Consider the following 21,084-nt stretch of genomic DNA (forward strand, 5'->3'; position numbering starts at 1 on the left):
CCACCTTCCCTGTGAAAGACACTTTTTTCCTTGGATCCAACCTGAATCTCTGCACACTTGAAGCCATTTCCCCCTGTTCTACCAACACAGACCCTGCTCGAGGGTCTGTCCCCTCCTTTCCTGCAGCCCCTTGTTAGATACAGGCTGCTCTCACATCACCTCACAGCCTTCTGTTCTCCAGCTGCACAGCCCCAGCTCTCAGCCTGTCCTGTGAGAGCTGTTCCATCCCTGGGATTATTTCTGTGAGAGAAGAGCAAAGGTGAGGAAGAAGAGCAAGAAGAAAAAGAGGAAGGTGTTTTTAGTGATTTTATATCTATTTGGTAACACACTGGCTGATGAAACGCTGTCAGTCTGCAGGCTCTTGGATTCCTTTACATTTCGCTCATGCTGAAGTTCCTCAGGTGCTTTGCCAGCCTTCCCCTGCACTGCAAAAGTGTTCCAGTCCCTTCTGACAGCTGTTTGAAAGGCTTTGAAGCTGGAAGTCATTAAGTAATGATGAGCAATGGATTTAGCAGCCCTTCATTCCTCGTGTAACAGCTTCATTTTATGCTGGACAACTGAGAGCTCCTCTTTTCAGGGACGTGAAGCCACTGGAGCAGGCAGCGATGGCCAGCGAGACTCCTTGGAGCTGGGATTCCAGCACAGCCTGAACACAGCTGAGGTTGGAGTGACAGCGTGCTGCCTGCAGGGCCGAGAGAGGGGCTGGATGGGATCTTTAAAGGCCTCCTGGTCCCACTGCCTGCATGAGCAGGGAGCCCCACAGCTCCATCAGTGCTCAGAGCTGCGTGCAGGGATGGGGCAGCACCAGCCGTGGGAGCAACCTGTGCGGCGCCTGGCTGCCCTCAGCCCAAAACCTTGCTCCTTACAGCCAGCCTCAGTCTTCCTGTGCTGGTTGGAAGCCATCTCCTCCTGTCGTGTGACGCAGAGCCTGCAAAAGAGTGCGTGCCCTCCTTTCCCACAGCCTCTTCAGGTACTGAAGGCCGCTCTCAGCTCTCCCTGCAGCCTTCCTTTGTGCAGCTGCACAGCGCCAGCTCTCAGCCCGTCCTGGTTGGGAGCATTTCCATGCCTGGGCCCCTCTGTGTGTCTCTGCTGTGGACGCACTCCAGCAGGTCGGTGTGTGTCCTGTGCTGAGCACTCCCCATCTGGACGCAGTGCTCCAGGTGAGATGTCCCAGCACAGAGCAGAGGGGCAGATCCCCTCCCTCACGCTGCTGGTTCTGGATGCACGCAGGCTCTGGTTGTCTCTCAGTGCTGTGAGGGCACAGTGCTGCCCTCAGCTGTCCCCCCTCACAGGGCCTTTTTGGCAGGGCTGTGCTCCATCCTTCATCCCCCACCTCATGGTGGTGGTTGGGGCTGCAAGAATGAATGCAAGCGTTCTTCTGAACTGGGGTAACATGATGCTGGGCTCAGCTCTGGGCCCCATGCAGGGCAGTCTGGGCTGACCCTGGGCTGTGCCAGGGTGGGGGCTGAGCAGGTTGAGAGCAGCCCAGCCCCGTGCCAGCCCTGCACTCCAGGAGCTGTTCCTCTACTGGCTGCCTTGCTGCCTCCATAGCGATGGGGGCCCCAGGCTGGATGTGAAATACATCTATTGTTGCTGCAATTATTCTTGGAACAAGTGAAAATGACCTTTTAGGTTTCCTTGACAACCTATAACTTTCTTTTGAAGTGATGTCAAGATAACAAACGTGTTCTTGACTGAGGTACAAGTCTCACAGCTGAGTCTGAGGGCTGCAGAGCGAAGGGGCTGTTAACCCCTAATGCAGGAGGGCAGGGGTAATTAGAAAGAGTTCATTACAGGTTTATCTGGTGGCCATTGATGGCTTTGCAGAGTGTTTGTCACGTACAGCCCAAGTCCCTGTTCTGTTTGAATAGAGGGATGTGTGGAAGCTTGTTTGGGCAAGTTGTTGACCCTCAGTTCCCTCTGGTTAACGATAACTTTCTAACATTTCTTTTTTCTTTCAGGATAGAGAGAGGGAATTCCCACTGGATGAAGATAATTATCTGAAGCTGGGTGTATTCCAGGAACCATAACCCAAATGTTTCTCTGTCTGTGGAGAAGATCTCACGTTTGAAGTCACTTCTACTGAAGGTACTGCATCTGCCTTTCACCTTTTAACTGGAGTGGTTGTGAGGGAGGTTGTTCTTCGTATTCAATACCTGGAGGCGTTTGAGGGGGTCCTGTGGTGCTGCTGGGAGGCTCCTGGTGAGGTTCTGTGATCTAAAACTGCAAAGACAAAGAGTTCCTACATGAATGAAGGTTTCCCAGAGCGACCCGGCTGTGAGTGGTGTTGTTTCCTATGGCAAAGCACTCATTCTGTTCAGCCTCTGGGCAGCAAGAAGGCATTCTTAAAGCTCCCAGAAGGGCTTGGGGGAGTTGTATAGGTGATCTGAGAACAGAGGTGCTGCTGGAGCTGGTCATGGTTGGAACAGCTTGTCCACAGAGGTTGTGGGTGCCCCATCTGTGGAGGCATTCAGGGCCAGGTGGGATGGGATCACGAGCAGCCTGACCTGATCCCCTCCAACCGTTTCATGATAGCTTTGGTAGCTGCCACACCTGCTGGTTTGAAACAGGAGAAAATGGTTCTGGAAGCCATTTAAAAGCTGTAGCACGTGGGTGGTAACAAGATATTTGTGGTCATCCGTGCCAGCAAAATATAGAGAAATAGAAAACAGTTGGCAGTCGCAGTGCGGCCCACTGACAGGCGAGCTTGTTGTGGAAATGTAGCTGGCTCAGGGCTGGGATCTGCTCCCACTGGTGACATGGGGGGAGATCAGCAGCGTGAGGGGAGCTGCCAGTCATCAGCTGAGTGCTTTGTTCTGAACCAGAGTGGCTGCAGAGTGATTTGGGGGGGGAGGACAGGGGGTGTCCCTTACAAACCTCCTTCCTGTGAGCTGCTCTCACAAATCCGATGTTTCAGCAGAGCAAAGCTTTGGGACTCCATAACCTCCTATGGCAGTAAGTTCCACAGGGCTTTTTCTTCCTGTGTGGACCCTAATCATAATTAATGCTTGGTTCTGCCTGTTTTACACTTGGCTGCTCGGTGTCTTTGAGGTGTCTCCATTCTTTGGTTTGTAGGAAGCTGTAAATACCCGTCAGTTCACCTCCTCAATCCCATTTGTGCCTTTCCTGGTCTCTGCTGTTTTTCTGAGCTGAACTCATCCATCAAACTGAGCTGAATGCATCTTCCCTGGGAAGCTGTGCGTGTTCTACTTCTGCTCAGTCTCTTTCAGGAGACGCTGCTCCGACCAGCTGTACTTGTTCCAGCTCTGTTGGCTCCTCTGACAGAAGCAAACCAGACCGACGCTCAAGATGCAAACACACGATAGTCAGAAGTGATGTCATGCCTTCTGTTTACTTGCTTATTATTCTTCCTTGTGATAACTCCTGATGCTCCTTGTTCCCCTTGTCCTGTCACTCTCATCCTGTTTCTAAGCTCCCTTTAGGAGCTGAGGTCTCCCTGCAGCTGTCCCTTCTCCAGGCTGCACTCCCCTCCCTCAGCCTGCCCCACTCAGAGCTGCTGCAGCATGGGTTGGAGAGAGGGAACAACTTCTAGCCCTGCAAAGGAGGACCTGGGGGTCCTGGTGGGTGAAAAACTGAACAGGAGACAGCAGTGTGCTCTTACAGCTCAGAAAGCAAATGGCAACCTGGGCTCCATCAGCAGGGGGGTGGCAGCAGGGACAGGAGGGGATTGTCCCTCTCTGCTCTGCCCTCTGAGGCCCCATGTGCAGCACTGCATCCAGGTGTGGGGCCTCCAGTGCAAGAAAGACAGGGAGCTGTTGGAGAGGGGCCAGAGGAGCCGCAGAGATGAGCAGAGGGCTGCAGCACGTCCTGCAAAGCCAGGCTGAGGGAGCTGGGCTTGTTGAGCATGGAGAAGAGGAGGCTGTGGGGTGACCTCAGTGCAGCCTGCAGGACCTGAAGGGAGCCTATAAAGAGGACTTGGGAGTCAACTTTTTATGAGGTTAGATAAGAGCAGGATGAGGGGAAATGGTTTGGAGTTGAAGGAGGGAAGGTTGAGGTTGGATGTGAGGGGGAAGTTGTTTGCTATGGGAGTGGTGAGGTGGTGGAACAGCTGCCCAGAGAGGCTGTGATGCCCCGTCCATGCGTGGAGGTGTTGGAGGCCAGGTTGGATGGGGCCCTGGGCAGCCTGGGCTGCTGTGAAATGGGGAGGTTGGTGGCCCTGTAGGAGGCAGGGGGGTTGGAGCTTCATGATCCTTGAGGTCTCTTCCAACCCAAACCATCCTGTGGTTCTGTGTGATTCTTCCAGAGCAGTCAGTGCTGGCACAGGGCAGCTGGGGGGGGTCCTCTGTTCCAGAACCGTGGGGATGTGACACCTGGGGTCACAGTGGGATGGGCTGGAGTTGGACTTGATGATCTTAGTGCTTTGTTCCAACCTTCCTGCTTTCCTTTAATATCTATCAAACAGGCAGAATCCCTGTTGGGGATTTCAGGTGAACCATCGATCTGTCCTTGTCCGTCTGTACATTTCCAGCTGTGTGTTCACAAATTGCATAACAGTTTGCTTTAAGCAAACTTTCTGTAGTCACGTTGGACTTGAAGTTCACCAGGTTAAACGGTGGCTTTGATTCCCTGCAGTAGTTGTTTAGCAGCTGTGTTTTAAAGCTGTAGAGCTCTTTGAATGCTGTCTAGCACCAGTGATCTGTTGTCATCCGACTCACAGGTGTGTTCTGAACCTCTTTATCAATTCTACAATCAGAGGAAACCTCTCCTTTCACAAAAAAAATACTATTCACACTTACAGAGAGACAAAAGAAAGGGAATTTCATATTACAAAGCAGAGTGAAAGCCTCATAGAAGCCAGTTCATTTCAGGAATCCGTGCCTGGTGAGTCTGGAGAGGCTGAAGGATGTGAGACCCAGAGAGGATCCCCACCTGTGGCACAGTGCTGATGTGACACTTTTCCTTTGTGTTTTCACTAGAGAAGGACTCAGGAACATTCTCTCTTTGGAAACATGCAGGATAATGTATTGCTCTCAGCACTTCCATGTGTTTCCACTTAGTTACTAAGAGGAAAACGTTCAGTCTTTTATTTTATCAGGCACAGGCTTAAATAAGCTTAAATAAGGAGCCTGTAAATCTTGGTCATTTCCTCCCAGTTTCCAGGAGGAGATGCCAGCACTCATTTCTGGTCCTCAATGGCTGTTTTTGCTCATCTTGTTGTATGGAGAGCATCCTGGAAGGTAGGAGATTGGTGTGCTGTGCATGTGCCCATGTGCAGATAGCAAAGCTCAGGGCAGCTCAGCCAATGGTACAGCAATAATACCAGACAAAATAATGCAGATGTGCAGGACCCAACACTCACTCCATCTCTTTCCAGCCTTCAGGGTCTCTCCTTCCAGCCTTGAAGGTGATTCTGTGGTTCTGTTCTGTGGTTCCATGACTTCAGAACACGCACAGTTAGAGGACTCTGCTTTTCTTCACATTGTTAATCATCTACCCCAGAATCTGTGCTGTCACGGGTTGCTCTGTGTGTTGTGCTGGCTCGTGTCTGAAGCCTCTGCATACCTTCTAAATATTAAAAAATTCCTCCAGTGTAGTGTTGGCAAATAGAGAGATTTTGAGTGACAGCTTAATTCTACAGCAGTTCATCTTCAGAAATGGCATTGCATGGTTAGAGAGAACTCGTCTCCTGAAATCCTTGGCCTTTTCCCCACGGTTGGACGCTGCAGCTCAGAAACGACGTCGGCCTTTTGTGGAGGGCCTTCAGATGTCTGTGGGGTCACCAGCGCCTGTGATGTGGATGTCAGGACAAAGGCACACTGCAGGTGTTGGACCCTCATCTTAACTGTAAGCACAGCGTCTGCAGGTGTCTGATAGCCACCCTTAACACAGTCATAGAACGGTTTGGGTTGGAAAGCAGCCTTTCAGCACCTAAAGGGAGCCTACAAACAGGAGGCAGATCAACTCTTGGAAAGGGTTGATATGCGTAGGATGAGGGGAAATGGTTTGAAGTTGAGGGAGGGGAGATTGAGGTGGGACATCAGGGGGAAATTCTTTACCCAGAGAGTGGTGAGGTGCTGGAACCTCTCTGGTGCCCAGAGAGGTTGTGGATGCCCCGTCCTTGGAGGGGTTCATGGGCAGGTTGGATGGGGCCCTGGGCAGCCTGGTTTAGCATTCAATGTGGAGGTTGGTGGCCCTGCATGTGTCAGGGGGTTGGAGATTCATTGATCCTTGAGGTCCCTTCCAACCCTGGCCATTCTGTGATTCTGTGATAATGATGCTCCAACCCTCCTGCTGCATGCAGGGCCACCAACCTCCCCATTCCACAGCAGCCCAGGCTGCCCAGGGCCCCATCCAACCTGGCCTCCAACACCTCCACGCATGGACGGGGCATCACAGCCTCTCTGGGCAGCTGTTCCACCACCTCACCACTCCCATAGCAAACAACTTCCCCCTCACATCCAACCTCAACCTTCCCTCCTTCAACTCCAAACCATTTCCCCTCATCCTGCTCTTATCTACCCATCAGTTTATTTTAATAACCCAATAGAAAGATGGTGGCTGGAAACATTTCACCATCTGTTCCTGTGTAGAATGACCAGACTAATGAGATGTGGCTCCTCAGAGGTGTGCTTGTCATCCTTCTTGCCCACAAAGCAGGGGGAGGTAGAGGAGACGTATTGCCTGGAGTGCCCTGCAGGGTGAGAGGTGAGTTTATGGACAGCCTTAATCCTGCTGCAGGATTGCCAGAGCTCCTCTTGCTCAGCACCCATCTGTAGGACCATCCTGCTCCTGTGCTCTTTCTTGTTGCCTTTTGCACTGCTGAGGACAATCTGTGGACTGGACAAGCATCATAGAATGAATCATAGAATGGACTGGCTTGAAAAGGACCACAATGATCATCCAGTTTCAACCCCTGCAATGGGCAGGGCCACCAACCTCCACATTTAATACCAGCCCAGGCTGCCCAGAGCCACATCCAGCCTGGTCTTGACCATCTCCAGGGATGGAGCATCCACAGCCTCCTTGGGCAACCTGTTCCCATCTCTTACAGTGTAAATTTCAATTGTTTTCAAACAACAGGAAGGCAAACCTCGACGTGTTCACCATCATTCTGATTTAGCTTTTTTTTTTCTTTCTCCTTGTTGTCCGAGGAAGGAAAGTGAAACTTGAGCAGCGATGTAACAGAGATTGTTTTGGATACGTCCACGTCTGTCAGTGGCCCCTTGGTATCTCAGGCCAATTTTGCCTCTACTACAAATAAAGACAGGCTGCTGGTGGTGGATAGCAGCTCGCTGAGGAAATACCCAGTTAAGGAAAGATTATTTTAAGCTGTTCACAGCTGTTAATCTCTACAACATCCTTGCATTGCTGAGGATGTACCCAGTTTTACGAAATTGGAAATGCAGGCATGGGGACCAGCAGTGAATGTTGGTAGATGGCAGGAATGTGGTTTTCTGTGATGTGAGGTTAGGTGAAGGAATGGCAAGTTGTCAGAAAGGAGCACTGTTATTAAAATGTAGGAAATTCAAGTTCATTTTGAATAACTGGTTGTGGTTCAGTCCTTCGTGCTTCTTAATTGCTTTGTGTTTGGTGGCGGAAGCCCTCCACAAAGTGCTGCCACATCAGTGAGTGCAAGTTGTGGACCTGACCCTGCAGCTCAAATCCAGCCTTTCTCCTACTGCTTCCCAGACTGTCACTAAACCATGGCCCTTAGTGTGTCCCTTAGTGCCATGTCCACCTGTCTGTTCAGTGCCCCCAGGCATGAGATCCACCCTGCTGCCCTCTGCACCCAATTTGTGAGCAAATTCTTCCTGATCTCCACTCTGAACCTCCCTTGGCACGACTTGAGGCCATTCCCTCACGTCCTTTCACCTGTATCCCGAGAGGAGAGGCAGGCACTCATTATATACTCCTCATCTCCTCATCATGAGATGAGGCCTCATCTCATTATAAACTCCTTTCAGGCAGTTGTAGAGAGATGAGGTCTCAGCCTACTCTTTTTCAAACTGAACAGCTCCAACTTTCTCATCTGATCCTCATATCTTATTTTCTAATACCTCCACCAGCCTCGTTGCTTTGATTGAGCAACTTGTGTTTACAATCCTTCTTGTAGAGAGAGACCCAAAGCTGTAGGGTTGCCATGATGGAGCTGTAGGGTTGCCATGATGGAGCTGTAGGGTTGCCGTGATGGAGCTGCAGGGTTGCTATGATAGAGCTGTAGGGTTGCCGTGATGGAGCTGTAGGGTTGCCATGGGGAGCTGTAGGGTTACCCTGAAGAGCTGTAGGGTTGCCGTGGTGGAGCTGTAGGGTTGCGGTGATGGAGCTGTAGGGTTGCCATGAAGAGCTGTAGGGTTTTGTGATGGAGCTGTAGGGTTTCCATGAAGAGCTGTAGGGTTGCCGTGATGGAGCTTAGGGTTGCTATGATGGAGCTGTAGGGTTGCCATGGTGGAGCTGTAGGGTTGCCGTGATAGAGCTGTACGGGTTCCATGAAGAGAGCTGTAGGGTTGCAGTGATGGAGCTGTAGGGTTGCGGTGATGGAGCTGTAGGGTTGCGGTGATGGAGCTGTAGGGTTGCCATGAGGAGCTGTAGGGTTGCCATGGTGGAGCTGTAGGGTTGCCATGGTGGAGCTGTAGGGTTGCCATGGTGGAGCTGTAGGGTTGCCATGATGGAGCTGTAGGGTTGCCATGATGGAGCTGTAGGGTTACTGTGAAGAGCTGTAGGGTTGCGGTGATAGAGCTGTAGGGTTGCCATGAAGAGCTGTAGGGTTGCCTATGCAATGCAGTGCTTGAAGGCTGGGCTCACCAGCACCAACTACAGGAGAAGCAGTTCTTTCCCAGTCCTGCTGGCCACACTGTTGCTGATACAAGCCAAGATGCCATTGGCCTTCTCAGCTACCCAGCTGAGTACTACCCAGTACTACCCAGTACTCAGCTACTGCTGGCTCGTGTTCAGCTGCCAACCAACACCCCCAGGTGCTTTTCCTCCCTCAGTTTTCAACCGTTCTGCCCAACACCTGCAGCTCTGTGTGGGGTTGGTTTGACTGAAGCGTGACGCAGTTTGAGCTGGTTTCATGCTGTACAGCTGGATGTGGGCCAGCAATTCCGACTATTCAGACCCTTCTGAAGCCATCGTAGAAACTCGTGAGACTGCAAGGATTCTTGAGTCCAACTCGTCGCTCCACACGGCATCACCCAAAACACAAACCTTGTCTGTCCAAGTGCTCCCTGAGCTCTGTCATTTTGGGGCCATGCCCACCGTGCTGGGGAACCTGTTCTATGCCCACTGCCCTCTGGTGCAGATCCTGTCCCTAATCCCCTACCTGACCCTCCCTCACCTCCCTCCCTGACCCTCAGTTGCCTGTTGTACACAAACTTAGTTGGTGTATGCCTTCCAGTCCTGCATCCAGGTCATTGATGAAGGCATGGAAGAGAACTGTCCCAAAAATGGAGCCCTGCGGAACCCCAGCAGAGTGATCCACCCCATCCACCAGCTTAATGTAACCCTACTGACTACAAAACCCTGAGCCCAACCCGTCAGCCAATTGCTCACCCACCAAGTCACTTTTTTGGCTAGCTGTATGCCGGGCAATTTATCCAGAAGGATGCTGGGAAGCCTTGCTAAAACCCAAAAGGATGACATCAGCTGGCTTTCCGTGGTCAGTTTGGTGGGCAGCCCATCATGTAAGAAGGCTAAATTGGTTAAACAGGACCTTCCCCTCGTCAACCCATGTTGGCTGTGACCAATGGCTGCGTTGTCTTCCAGGTGTTTTGCCAGGCTCCAAGGTGAGACTGGCAGGCCTGTAATTAATTACCAGGGTCTTCTTTCTTGCCCCCTCTTGAAAACTGGGCCAATGTTTGCCAGCTTCTATAGAGTCACAGGATGATTAAGGTTGGAAAAGACTTCTAAGGTCCAATCCAACCATCAGTCCATCCCCACCAAGCCTTCTGAACCATGTCATTAACTGCCACATCTGTGTGTTTCTTCCAGTAGACTGGGACCTCTCTGAATCATCTCATGATGACACCAGACAGCTCTTTGAGTACCCTGGAATAAATCCCATTGGGCCCTATAGATTTACACCCATCCATCCAGCTGGAGCAGAAATCCTGCACAAGTTTGAGGTTCACTGGGGGTTTATCCTTCCCACAGTCTTGCTTTTCCACCTGAGGATCTGGGAGTCCCAGGACCCATCTTAGGTACTGAAGACAGAGCAGCAAGCTGGTTCAATGGAGAAACTTGGGGCAATTCACCAAAAGTGAGTGGAAATATCCGTTCTTAATAGCAGAGTTTTGTACCTGGGAAGTTAGGAGGTAGGATTAAAAACTGTTTGAGTTCCTTGCTACACTAAGGCAAGAGGAACTGATTCGTCCCTTTGGTGTCCATCCCTTTACTGAGCTGATGTCTGTCTGTCCTAAGATGGAGGTGGTCTGGGTGTTGTGGCTTGGTGAATGCTGAACACAGTGCTGTTCTTCAGGCTTCAGGACACACCAGTGAAGGCCTGCTGACCTGAGGACTGGGACTTCCTCAACAGCAAAGCATGCACGTGAAAAACAGTTCCCTCCTACAGAGACCAAGCTGAGCTCTGTAAGAAGGTTCAGCAGTTCTGCAAGAGGAAACAAGCAAGCAGACCACGTGATTATTCAGCCTACATGGGTTTGTTTTCCTTCCCCTGCTCTAAGCAACAAATAGTGTCCTGGCCTCTGAGGAAGAGGCTTGGGCTCCAGAAAGGCCCACTTCTGCTTTTGTCCTCATTCAGTTACAACTGTGCACGGTTGGTTTCACAGTGACCGAGCTCCTCGTGGCGAGCAGGCTGTGCTTCCTTTCCTCACCTCCCATGACTGACTTCCCTACGTGGCTCTGTTTGATGTGATGTTTCCAAAAGTGGCCTCTGCACAAGGCCTTTCAGTTGCAAAGAGCCCTTTGTGCTGGATGGAAGAGCCTGAGAGCCCTCAGCTTTGTGAGAGCACAGGGTTGTGTTAACCAGCCCCGTCCAAACCCCAAAGCTGTGGCACAGATCTGCACTGCATGCTTTATACGTTTTAAAATCAGCAGAATCCCCTTCTCTGTGGTCTTCATTCCTGGAAATCTGCGTGTTTTTTATTCTTATCTTTTGCCTTTAGAGGTGTAAGGTGCCCCAGCTTGATTTAATTCCCTGCTTTTCCTTTCTTGGGCTGTGCAGTGCCACATGGAGCAAGGGAAGGATGCTCCTGTTGTTTCTCATTGGCTCCCCATCTTCCTCTGCTTCTTCTGATCTATAGTGACCTTGCTTTCCTTAACTTCAGCAGTGAGTTTAGTGCTTAGCATTATGATATTTAGAAGTTCCTCAGCTTTGTTTCCTATTCTATAGGTTCATTTCCTGACACCAGAAACAGACTCTTATTTCTTGTTCTGCATCCTTTCTCTATGAGCCACCCCATCCCTTCCACATGGGATGGCTGCAGTGCCTGGGGGTCCTGCTGAGCAGCAGATGCTGCTGTGCTCCTCAGTGAAGCTCAGGTTCTTTCTGGGGACATCTCATTTCTTAGGAGCACTTCTGTTCCATCAGTCCACATGACCTCAAGGGATCATTGAGTCCAAGCCCTCTGCTAAAGGAGGTGCCCTACAGTGGGTACCAGATCCCCACTCAGCCTTTTCTCCAGGCTAAACATCCCCAGCTCACTCAGCCTTTCCTCATCCAGGAGATGCTCCAAGCCCTGTGTCATCTTTATGGCCCTCCACTGGACCCCTTCTAGGAGATTCCTGTCTGTTTTGGATCTGGGGAGCCCAGAACCAGGCACAGTATTCTAAATATCCAAGCAGCACAGCCCTGTAGCTCAAAGCTGCTCTGGACAGGTTCTGGGTTGAGGAAGAAGAATGCAGCGAAGGCAGAGGGCAGCCCTTTGGCTTCCCCTATGACTTGGACAGCTTTTCTTAATAGAACCATGGAAAGTTATGGGAAAAAAGGTGGAATGGACTGACTGATAAAGGGCTGATCTTCCAAAGGTAGGATTTACACGTGTTGTCCATGCACACATAAGGCATTGTCGTGGTTTCATGGCTTTATTAGCATCATTTCACATTTTATACATGGAACGTATACGTATTTAGGTTAGCTGTGCACCCAAACATTCCTCAGATGAAGGCCTTTTATGTCAGCTTTTCTCTCGATGAATTTACAGCTAAGCACAGTTAGTTAAAAATATCTGAAGAACAGTTTGTAATGAACACACGATACGGCCAAGCAGCGTTGCTGGGAGGGTGTCACGTAGGTTGGAAATGCAGATGGCTGCTCTGAACTCAGAAATTCATTTAAGAGCATTTTCAGTAGCTGGATGGGGCAGATGCAGAAGCTTTTGCTTATTGCTGTAATGCTGAAATTTAACTTTTTTTTTTAACATCAAGAATATTGAAAGCTTAGATTAGAAACTGCTTCTTTCTGCCAGAATTGGCACTATTTTTGGCAGGGGATTTGTTCCCAAAAGGCTGGGATCAGCCCACACTGATCGATCTGACACTTGGGCAGGTTTCTAGGCTCAGCCTTTGTTTGCACAGCTCCTGGCCTGCCAGTTCCATGCAAAACCCCTGGCCTGGTACTCCTATATGGCTGTCTGAGCAGCCTGATGCTGCGGGTTCGGCTGAAATGGCCAATCCTGGATGTCTGAAGGGAGATTTCTGTGTGTGTTGTGGTTTTCTAGCTGTGATGCGTGGTCAAGATACTGCTTCTGTTTCTGATGGGATCCAGCCCATGCATTTGTAGGATCTTGGGATGGCTTGGACTGAAAGGGTCTTTAAAGAGCAAAGAACTATGGTATGTTTGGGTTGGAAGGGATCTTATAGATCATAGATCCATGGAGTGGTTGGGTTGGAAGGGACCTTAGTGATCATAGAGCTGTAGAATGGTTGGATTGGGAGGGACCTTAATGATCATAGAGCTGTAGAATGGTTGGGTTGGAAGGGACCTCATGGATCATAGAGCCATTGAGTGGTTGGATTGAAAGGGACCTTAATGATCATAGAGCCATAGAATGGTTGGGTTGGAAAGGACCTTAATGATCATAGAGCTGTAGAATGGTTGGGTTGGAAGGGACCTTAATGATCATAGAGCCATAGAATGGTTGGGTTGGAAAGGATCTTATGGATCATAGAGCTGTAGAATGGTTGGGTTGGAAGGGACGTTAATGATCATAGAGCCATTGAGTGGTTGGGTTGGAAGGGATCTTAATGATCATAGAGTCATAGAATGGTTGGGTTGGGAGGGATCATATGGATCACAGAGCCATTGAGTGGTTGGATTGAAAGGGACCTTAATGATCATAGAGTCATAGAATGGTTGGATTGGGAGGGATCTTAATGATCATGGAGCTGTAGAATGGTTGGGTCGGAAGGGATCTTATGGATCATAGAGCCATTGAGTGGTTGGGTTGGAAGGGACCTTATGGATCATAGAGTCGTGGAATGGTTGGGTTGGAAGGAACCTTAATGATCATAGAGCTGTAGAATGGTTGGATTGGAAGGGACCTCATGGATCACAGAGCCATTGAGTGGTTAGATTGAAAGGGACCTTAATGATCACAGAGCTGTAGAATGGTTGGGTTGGGATGGACCCCTCAGCCCCACCCCCACCATGAGCTCAGTGCCCCCAAGCTGAGGCTGCCCAGGGTCCCATCCATGGCCATGGGCACCTCCAGGTCTGGGGCACCCACAGCTCTGGGCAGCAATACCAGGGCTGCACTGCCTCTGGGTGAAGGATTTCCCCTCAGATCTGACCTCAATCTCCCCTCTTTTAGTTTAAAGCCATTCCCCTGTGTCCCATTGCCCATGTACAGAGCTGCTGTCCTGTTTATCAGCTCCCTCTAAGTACTACAGGGCTGCAGTGAAGTCTCTTCGGAGCCTTCTTCAAGCTCAGCTTCTCGTAAGATGTGGGATCTCTGCCTCAGAATGCTGAAGTCCAAAGCCAGCTGGTGAATGGGGCAGAGTTGTGAGGGGAAGCACGAAGCTGGAGGAGGGCCTTGAGAAGAGGTTGGTAAGGATGGATCTGGGCATTGCCTTGTTCTGGCATCATGAATGAGCTGTGAAGGTGTGCTGGGGAAACTAGCTGAAAAAAGCAGCTGTTATTGGTACAGCTCCCATAGAGAAAGGTCAGGATAACCAGGAGGCAAGTGGTTGGGATGAAAGAAAGGGATGGGGTTGAAAGTGAGAAACACAAAGCTCTCCATTTAGTGACAACTTGAAGGCAGCGTCCCAGAACTGGTGTTTGGCTCTGCTCTGCTGCAGATGGATGTAAAATGGCCACGTGAAGCTTTCTGTGGAGGAGGAGGATGGTGAGGATGGCTCCCTTGCAGCAAATACTTAATAGAACGTGTAGGAGGAAATGGTGACTTCAGTTGCTATGTTTGGCTTTGGTTTTTAGTACCTTTTGCCACTTCTCTATTGGTAAACAGCCTTAAGTCCCAGTTGGAAGAGCTATGAAATGTGGAGCCCCTGGGCTGACACACGTGCAGGTTGTTGAGCATCGTCTGCTTCAGGATGGTTGGGAACAGAACTTATTTTGCAGCCTGGATTTTGGCTGCCCAGCCTTGCAGCCTTTAGGTGATACAAACCACGAGTCTCTACGCTCTGCTGATTGCAGAACTGTGGGATGACCTGGCCTGCAAGTCCTAAAAGCCCATCCTGCCATGGCAGGGACACCTCCCATAGAACAGGCTGCCCACAGCTCCATCCACAGCCTTGGGCACCTCCAGGGGCCTCCCCACCCTCATGGTGAAGTATTTCCTCCTTATATCTCAGCTAAATCTCCCCTCTTTTACTTTAAAGCCATTATAAAGGAGGAATAACGAACGAAGGCTGAAAACTGACTGATATTCTTCTGCATTCCAGCTAGGTGTGTCCCACCATCATGTTCTGGAAGTTTGATTTGAACACGACGTCGCACGTGGATAAGCTGCTGGATAAAGAAGATGTGACACTTCACGAGCTGATGGATGAAGATGACATCTTACAGGAGTGCAAGGCTCAGAACCGCAAGCTGCTGGATTTCCTCTGCCAGCAGCACTGCATGGAGGAGCTGGTCAACCTCATCACACATGAACCCCCCATGGACATGGATGAGAAGGTCCGCTTCAAGTAGGTGCTCCTTTTCTGTCCTGCATGGGCTCTGATGTTACCCCAGGATCTCCAGGTTGTGTTCCAGCTGCTTCCCCAGTGGCCTGTGAGAACCATCTGTCCAACAAAATGCCTTCTACCACGTATTTGTGTGACTTAGAAGCTGGAAATTTGGTCCAAGAGAAGTTTGAGGGGTGTTTTCTGTTAGCCATTAGGAAGTGCTGCTCTCGAGGGTACATCAGGTGGGTGTGAAAACACCACTTTTGCAGCCAGTGCTGCAGTGCTGGTGAAAGCTTTCCCTGTGCTTCACTTGGGTGTGTTTGACAACATCAGGTTTACCAAGATGGTCCCTTAGAGCCCAAATTCGTGCTGCTCTGTGGAACAGGTCTCACAGCATCTCACTGTGGATTTAATGTTCACGTTGTCATCTCAGCAGATCAGAGAACTCCCTGGTGATTGCATGCAGGTCTGCCATTCCCTGCCCTCACTTTTAGAGACTGTGGGATGGTTGGGTGGTGCTGGTGGCTCTGCTGTGTATTCTGCTGGGTGAACCCTCCAAGATGTGTACTGGAAGTTTGCTCCTTTCTGCACAATGTTGGCCAGGGTGGAGATTTTCTCTGTCTTTAGTAGAAACTAAAAAGTCTGGATGTGAGAAATGAGTGGCTTCGTGGCCGTGTCGTTTTGCAGGGGAGCTTTCAAGCACTCCAGTGAGAGATACCACAGCATCTATAGGGAGCTTTCAGAGGTTTGTTTCTCTGCTCTTGGTGGCTTTTCATTCAGTTTGCCTAAAAAAGAAAACGGTGCCTTGCTGCTTGCTCAAAACATCGCACACGAGTTTATCAGTATCTCCAAAGTGCCTTCAGTGCATTCCAGTCAACATTGCAAGCAGAGCATAAGCATTCTGCTCAGCTACAACTCTGATCTCCATCAGTAGTCGACCCTTTGGAAGCACTCAAGCTGTTCTGTGAATAGAAGATGTCATGTTTTCAGTGTGCTGCATATGCAGAACCTCTTGGTTTCATTATTCATCCAGCAGGGCAGAGCCACCCTTCCTTTTGATGGTGAACTCTTGGATGTGCGTTTCTCACACCAAATTGTGTTTATACATTTAAACCAAGTGCACACTTGAAAATATTTGCCTTTCGGATTTGGGAAGTTTGGTTTTTCTTTGCTGAGTTTACATAAAAATGAAAGGCTGCCTGGTGTCTAAATAAACCAGCAGGATGCTGTGGGAGTGGTCAGTGCTGGTTGGTGCTGCATTTGCTGGCAATACACGGAAGGGATGGGGCTGTTCAGCTTCATTTGGTGAAGCAGTTGATCAGGTCTGTGCAGGTGAGGGTGTGTAGGTAAGCAAATGGCAGGAAAGTGGAGCACTGTGTGCATGACTTTGCAAGGCTTCTTCCTACCCAGGTGATCTTCCAGAAGGCACCAGGAGGGTCTGTGTTACACTGCTGTCCTTATTGGAGAGGATGGATAATGCTTTCCTTTGCAGTGAAAGTTAAGGAGCTGAGGAAATGGTGAATGATGTGAGACTTGTGTCCCTTTCCTGCAACGTGCCCATCTTGTGCAGGAGGAGAGAAAGAGGGATCCAGTGCCCCTCTGGTGCTTATTCACACAGTGCCCCTTGCACTGCAGGTACCCCGTAGTGCTGCTAACCAGGCCATCTCTGTATGTCCTGCTCCTTTGAGATTTTGAGACATCTCTGGTCCTCTGTGCTGTGGGGTAAGCTGGAAACCTTTTCTCATCCGTGCCAAACAGGTAAAGGATGAGATGTGGCTTGGCATGAGCATTAACTTCCAGCTGCCTTGAATTTCACATGCAGGACGTGCCTTTTGCAGGCTCTAAGGATACGTGTGTGCTTCAGGCAGCTCCAGGTTTGCTTTGGGAGATTCTTCCAGCACTGCACACAAATGGGTAGAGAAGCATTTCCAAAGCACATTGAGACACCAGAGAGAGGGGAGAGGGTCTAAGCTCATTACAAACTGAGGAGGCTTTGGGGATAGATAACACCTAAGCAGGAGGAATAAACTCTAAATCCAAAAGGAATCCAGTTTTTGGCTCTTAGGAAAAAGCTAGGCAAGTTTCTGAACTGGAGCAGGAGAGAGAAACCTGCTGGGTTTAGGAGGATGTGCAGCTCGGAGTGGTGCATGGTGCAGGGCTGGAATCATCACAGCGCTTTGGTCCTGGAATCACACAATCGTGGGAGTCATTCAGGTTGGAAAAACAAAGCCTCCAAGGTCACCAAATCCAACCCGAATCCATCCCAGCGTGCCCACGGACCGTGTCCCCAAGTGCCACATCTCCAGTGTTCTGAAACACCCCCAGGGATGGAACACATCCCCCAGGCAGCCCATGCCAGCTCCTGACCAGCTGCCAGTCAGGTGAAAGTTCACGAATTGCAGAGAGCAGCTCAGCTTTAAATCCCCATGGAAGCACAGCAGGCAGAACGTAGCAACCAGGTGAAGGGCTGCAGCACATCCAAGCGGCACATTCAACTATTGGAACTGTAATTACCATTTATAATGAACTTGTTGGCATACCAGGGTGTCTCTCAAACCCGAGGAGCGCGTGCTGCTTGAGGAGCAGTGCTCACAGGAGAGGCCCAGCAGGTGGTGGTTGTGTCAGGCTGGGCTGCGTGGCCAGGAGCTGAGCGTGGAGCAAGGGGACGAGTCCCCAGAGCACGGAAATGCAGTGGGTTGGGGGGCAGTGCCTTGATGGAAGGGGGTGCAGCATTCAGCCTGGCTGTGAAACTTGAAGGTGGAAAGGCCTGCAAGAGTGGAACACCCCATAATAATGAGTGATTTCACTTGTTGCCTGGTGGCAGGGTGTGTGTTGCAGGGAGGCACAGCGTGTGAGCTCATAGGAATCATAAATGCCTTTTACGTGGAGCAGTGAGCCGGAAAAAAAAGGAGGAATGGCTCCTTGTAACCTTAAGAGCTGTAAGAAATGTGACTGCTGTGAAATCACTTTGTAACAGGAGCCATAATGTACTCAAATTTACCATCCTTCTAGCAGCAAAAAGGACATAAAAACCAAATCCCAAGCTGATGATAACGCGGTTTATAGCAGGAAGAATCAGAACTGCACTCACGTGGAGCAGCTGGTCAGGAGCTGCAGAAGGCTGAGAAGCTCACAGCTGGCCTTGGAAACATTTCAGTCGCTCCTGATCCATGCAGAGCTGGTATGAAGAGTGTTTTAAGTAGTAGGAAGCTGGTTTAGTTAAAGAGAGATGAATAACCCATTGCAGGTGAAGGTATGCCCTCACCAAAGGAAGGACGTGGGGAAATGGCTTTGGAAGGAAATCATTGGAAGTGATGCCAGGCTGGTGCTCAGCTGTGTGATTTAAAGGAATCCGAGTACAAAGGAGCTCCCCTGGTCAGCCTAAAAAACAGCAGAACAGAGTGGAAAATGCAACAGAGTTCTTAAGAGGCTCCAGGGTGATGTCTGAACCAGTACATCTGGCTTCTGCATCGTGCCAATGGAGCTCCCTGCCCCCCCAAAAAAGGGATCTGTTTGTGCTTTGTAGCCAAGGCTGGCTCCTGCCATCAAACAGTGCAGGGAGCAGCTGAGGGAAGTCGGGTTCCATGGGTCATCAGGAAGGGTTTTGATGGATTCAGCAAAGCCCACGGTATGGGAAATGTGCACTGCGTGGCACAGCAAAGGTGGGCAACCTCATGAGAGGTTGTGGGAGGATAAAGAAAGGCTCTGTCATCAGTAACTGCTGAAGGAGAGGAAGAGAGGTGGGCTGCTCAGCTTCCTGCGTTCACCCTAACCTGAGTCCTGTGCTGTTGGTGAGGGAGGATGGAGGATTGCCTCTCCATGTTTCCCATCCCTGGCAGCAGCAAACGTTACAGCTTTCCCTTTGGGCTGTACAGATTGCCACACTGGTACAACTGTTTCATATTTCCATAGTTAGGAGCCATAGCACACGTTACATAGCAACTACAAGTGGGAATTGTGCTGGCTTTGTGTCCCATGGCATGACACCATTCACTGAAGAACACACATGCATTTGCTGCAGCACTGTTCTGTGGGGTTTCTTGTATTATTAATTGGATAGGAGTTTTTAATTATGTAGCAAATATGGGTTTTGCTGTTGAAAAGTACACAGAAGATGAGCTGCTCTGCTTGCAGACAGCAGCTCGAGAAGCAGTGGGTGGGCTTTGTCTTTCCTCTGTGTCACCTGCCTGATTATAAACACATTATTAATTATAAGCACATCATTATCTTTCCTGGTCATGGATGTTTCTGACGAGCCCACCTGGAAGAGCAAGAAACAAAGCCAGGAGAAGGAAGGGATCCATCTGTGCTCAATTATATACATAATCCAGTGGTGAAACAGCCATACATGACATGCTAGGGACAGCGTTTCCTTAGATGCCCCACTGACCCTCATTTTGCCCTCATTCTCATGGTGTTTTCTACCCCACGAAGGGCAGTGCTGCTCCATAACCTCCACCAGTGCCCATGTCCACCAGAGTTTCCATTTCACCTGTAGCTGTGTGCCCACAGGTACCCCAACACCGCCTGCGAGCTGCTGACCTCCGACGTGCCCCAGATCAACGACAAGCTGGGGGGGGATGAGACGCTGCTCAACATCCTCTATGATTTCTTGGATCACGAGCCGCCCCTGAACCCACTGCTCGCCAGCTTCTTCAGCAAGACCATCGGGAATCTCATTGCAAGGAAAACAGAGCAGGTACCCGTTCCATTCAGTGCTTTAAGTGCTCTGTGACAGCTTCATCAGTGACGTGGATGATGGAATCGAGAGCACTGCCAGCGTGTTTGCTGGTGACGCCAAGCTGAGTGGTGTGGTTGGAAGGGATGCCATTCAGAGGGGCTTCAGCAGACTTGAAAGGTGGGCCCAGGTGAACCGAATTAGGTTTAACACAGCAAAGTGTGAGGTTTTGCACTTGAGCTGGAGGAATCCCAGGCACAGACTGGGAGGAGCATCCTTGAGAGCAGCCCTGCAGAGGAGGACCTGGGGGTCCTGGTGGGTGGAAAACTGAACAGGAGCCAGCAGTGTGCTCTTACAGCTCAGAAAGCAAATGGCAACCTGGGCTCCATCAGCAGGGGGGTGGCAGCAGGGACAGGAGGGGATTGTCCCTCTCTGCTCTGCCCTCTGAGGCCCCATGTGCAGCACTGCGTCCAGGTGTGGGGCCTCCAGTGCAAGAAAGACAGGGAGCTGTTGGAGAGGGGCCAGAGGAGCCGCAGAGATGAGCAGAGGGCTGCAGCACGTCCTGCAAAGCCAGGCTGAGGGAGCTGGGCTTGTTGAGCATGGAGAAGAGGAGGCTGTGGGGTGACCTCAGTGCAGCCTGCAGGACCTGAAGGGAGCCTATCAAGAGGACTTGGGAGTCAACTCTTGGAAAGGGGAGATGAGAGCAGGACGAGGGGAAATGGTTTGGAGTTGAGGGAGGGCAGATGGAGGTTGGATGTGAGGGGGAAGTTGTTTGCTATGGGAGCGGTGAGGTGGTGGAACAGCTGCCCAGAGAGGCTGTGATGCCCCGTCCATGCGTGGAGGTGTTGGAGGCCAGGTTGGATGGGGCCCTGGGCAGCCTGGGCTGCTGTGAAATGGGGAGGTTGGTGGCCCTGCATGAGGTGGGGCTGTTGGAGCTTCGTGATCCTTGACATCTCTTCCAACTGGAGCCATTCTGTGATTCTGTGCAAACTCACTCACTTGTGCTGTTTGTGTCACAGGAAAGAGAGCTAAAAAGATTTCATTTCATGCTACCTTGACACAGGAATGCTGTCCCAGCTCCCCTCTGAGAGGCTCTCAGCCTGCTGGTTGAGCCCAGAGCACAGAGGATAGGAAACGTGGCGGTGTCTCATCTCTTTGTTGCTGTAGCAGCTGATGATGACGTTTCTGTTTCTCAGGTGATCACATTTCTAAGGAAAAAAGACAAATTTATTAGCCTGGTGCTAAAGCATATAGACACATCAGCCATGATGGACCTCCTGCTTCGTCTGATCAGCTGCGTGGAGCCCGCGACGCTACGGCAGGAAGTGCTGAACGTGAGAACGTGCTGCTTTTTTTCTTTTCCA

At 50.5% G+C, this 21,084-nt stretch overlaps 1 protein-coding gene across 3 annotated transcripts in view; it reads left to right on the plus strand.

The window, feature by feature from the left end:
* Window positions 1-21,084, plus strand: part of PPP6R2 (protein phosphatase 6 regulatory subunit 2) — a 72,961-nt gene that overhangs the window by 16,675 nt on the left and 35,202 nt on the right. For all 3 annotated transcript variants that reach the window (XM_048925511.1, XM_048925529.1, XM_048925521.1), the window contains exons 2-5: window positions 1,962-2,088; window positions 14,818-15,063; window positions 19,555-19,741; window positions 20,917-21,054. In XM_048925511.1, coding sequence (XP_048781468.1) covers window positions 14,837-15,063; window positions 19,555-19,741; window positions 20,917-21,054 — 552 coding nt within the window. In that variant the 5' untranslated portion in view covers window positions 1,962-2,088; window positions 14,818-14,836. The remainder of the gene's footprint in view (window positions 1-1,961; window positions 2,089-14,817; window positions 15,064-19,554; window positions 19,742-20,916; window positions 21,055-21,084) is intronic.

Source organism: Lagopus muta, chromosome 1 (assembly GCF_023343835.1).
Source record: "Lagopus muta isolate bLagMut1 chromosome 1, bLagMut1 primary, whole genome shotgun sequence".
In the NCBI taxonomy this organism is placed as follows: Eukaryota; Metazoa; Chordata; class Aves; order Galliformes; family Phasianidae; genus Lagopus; species Lagopus muta.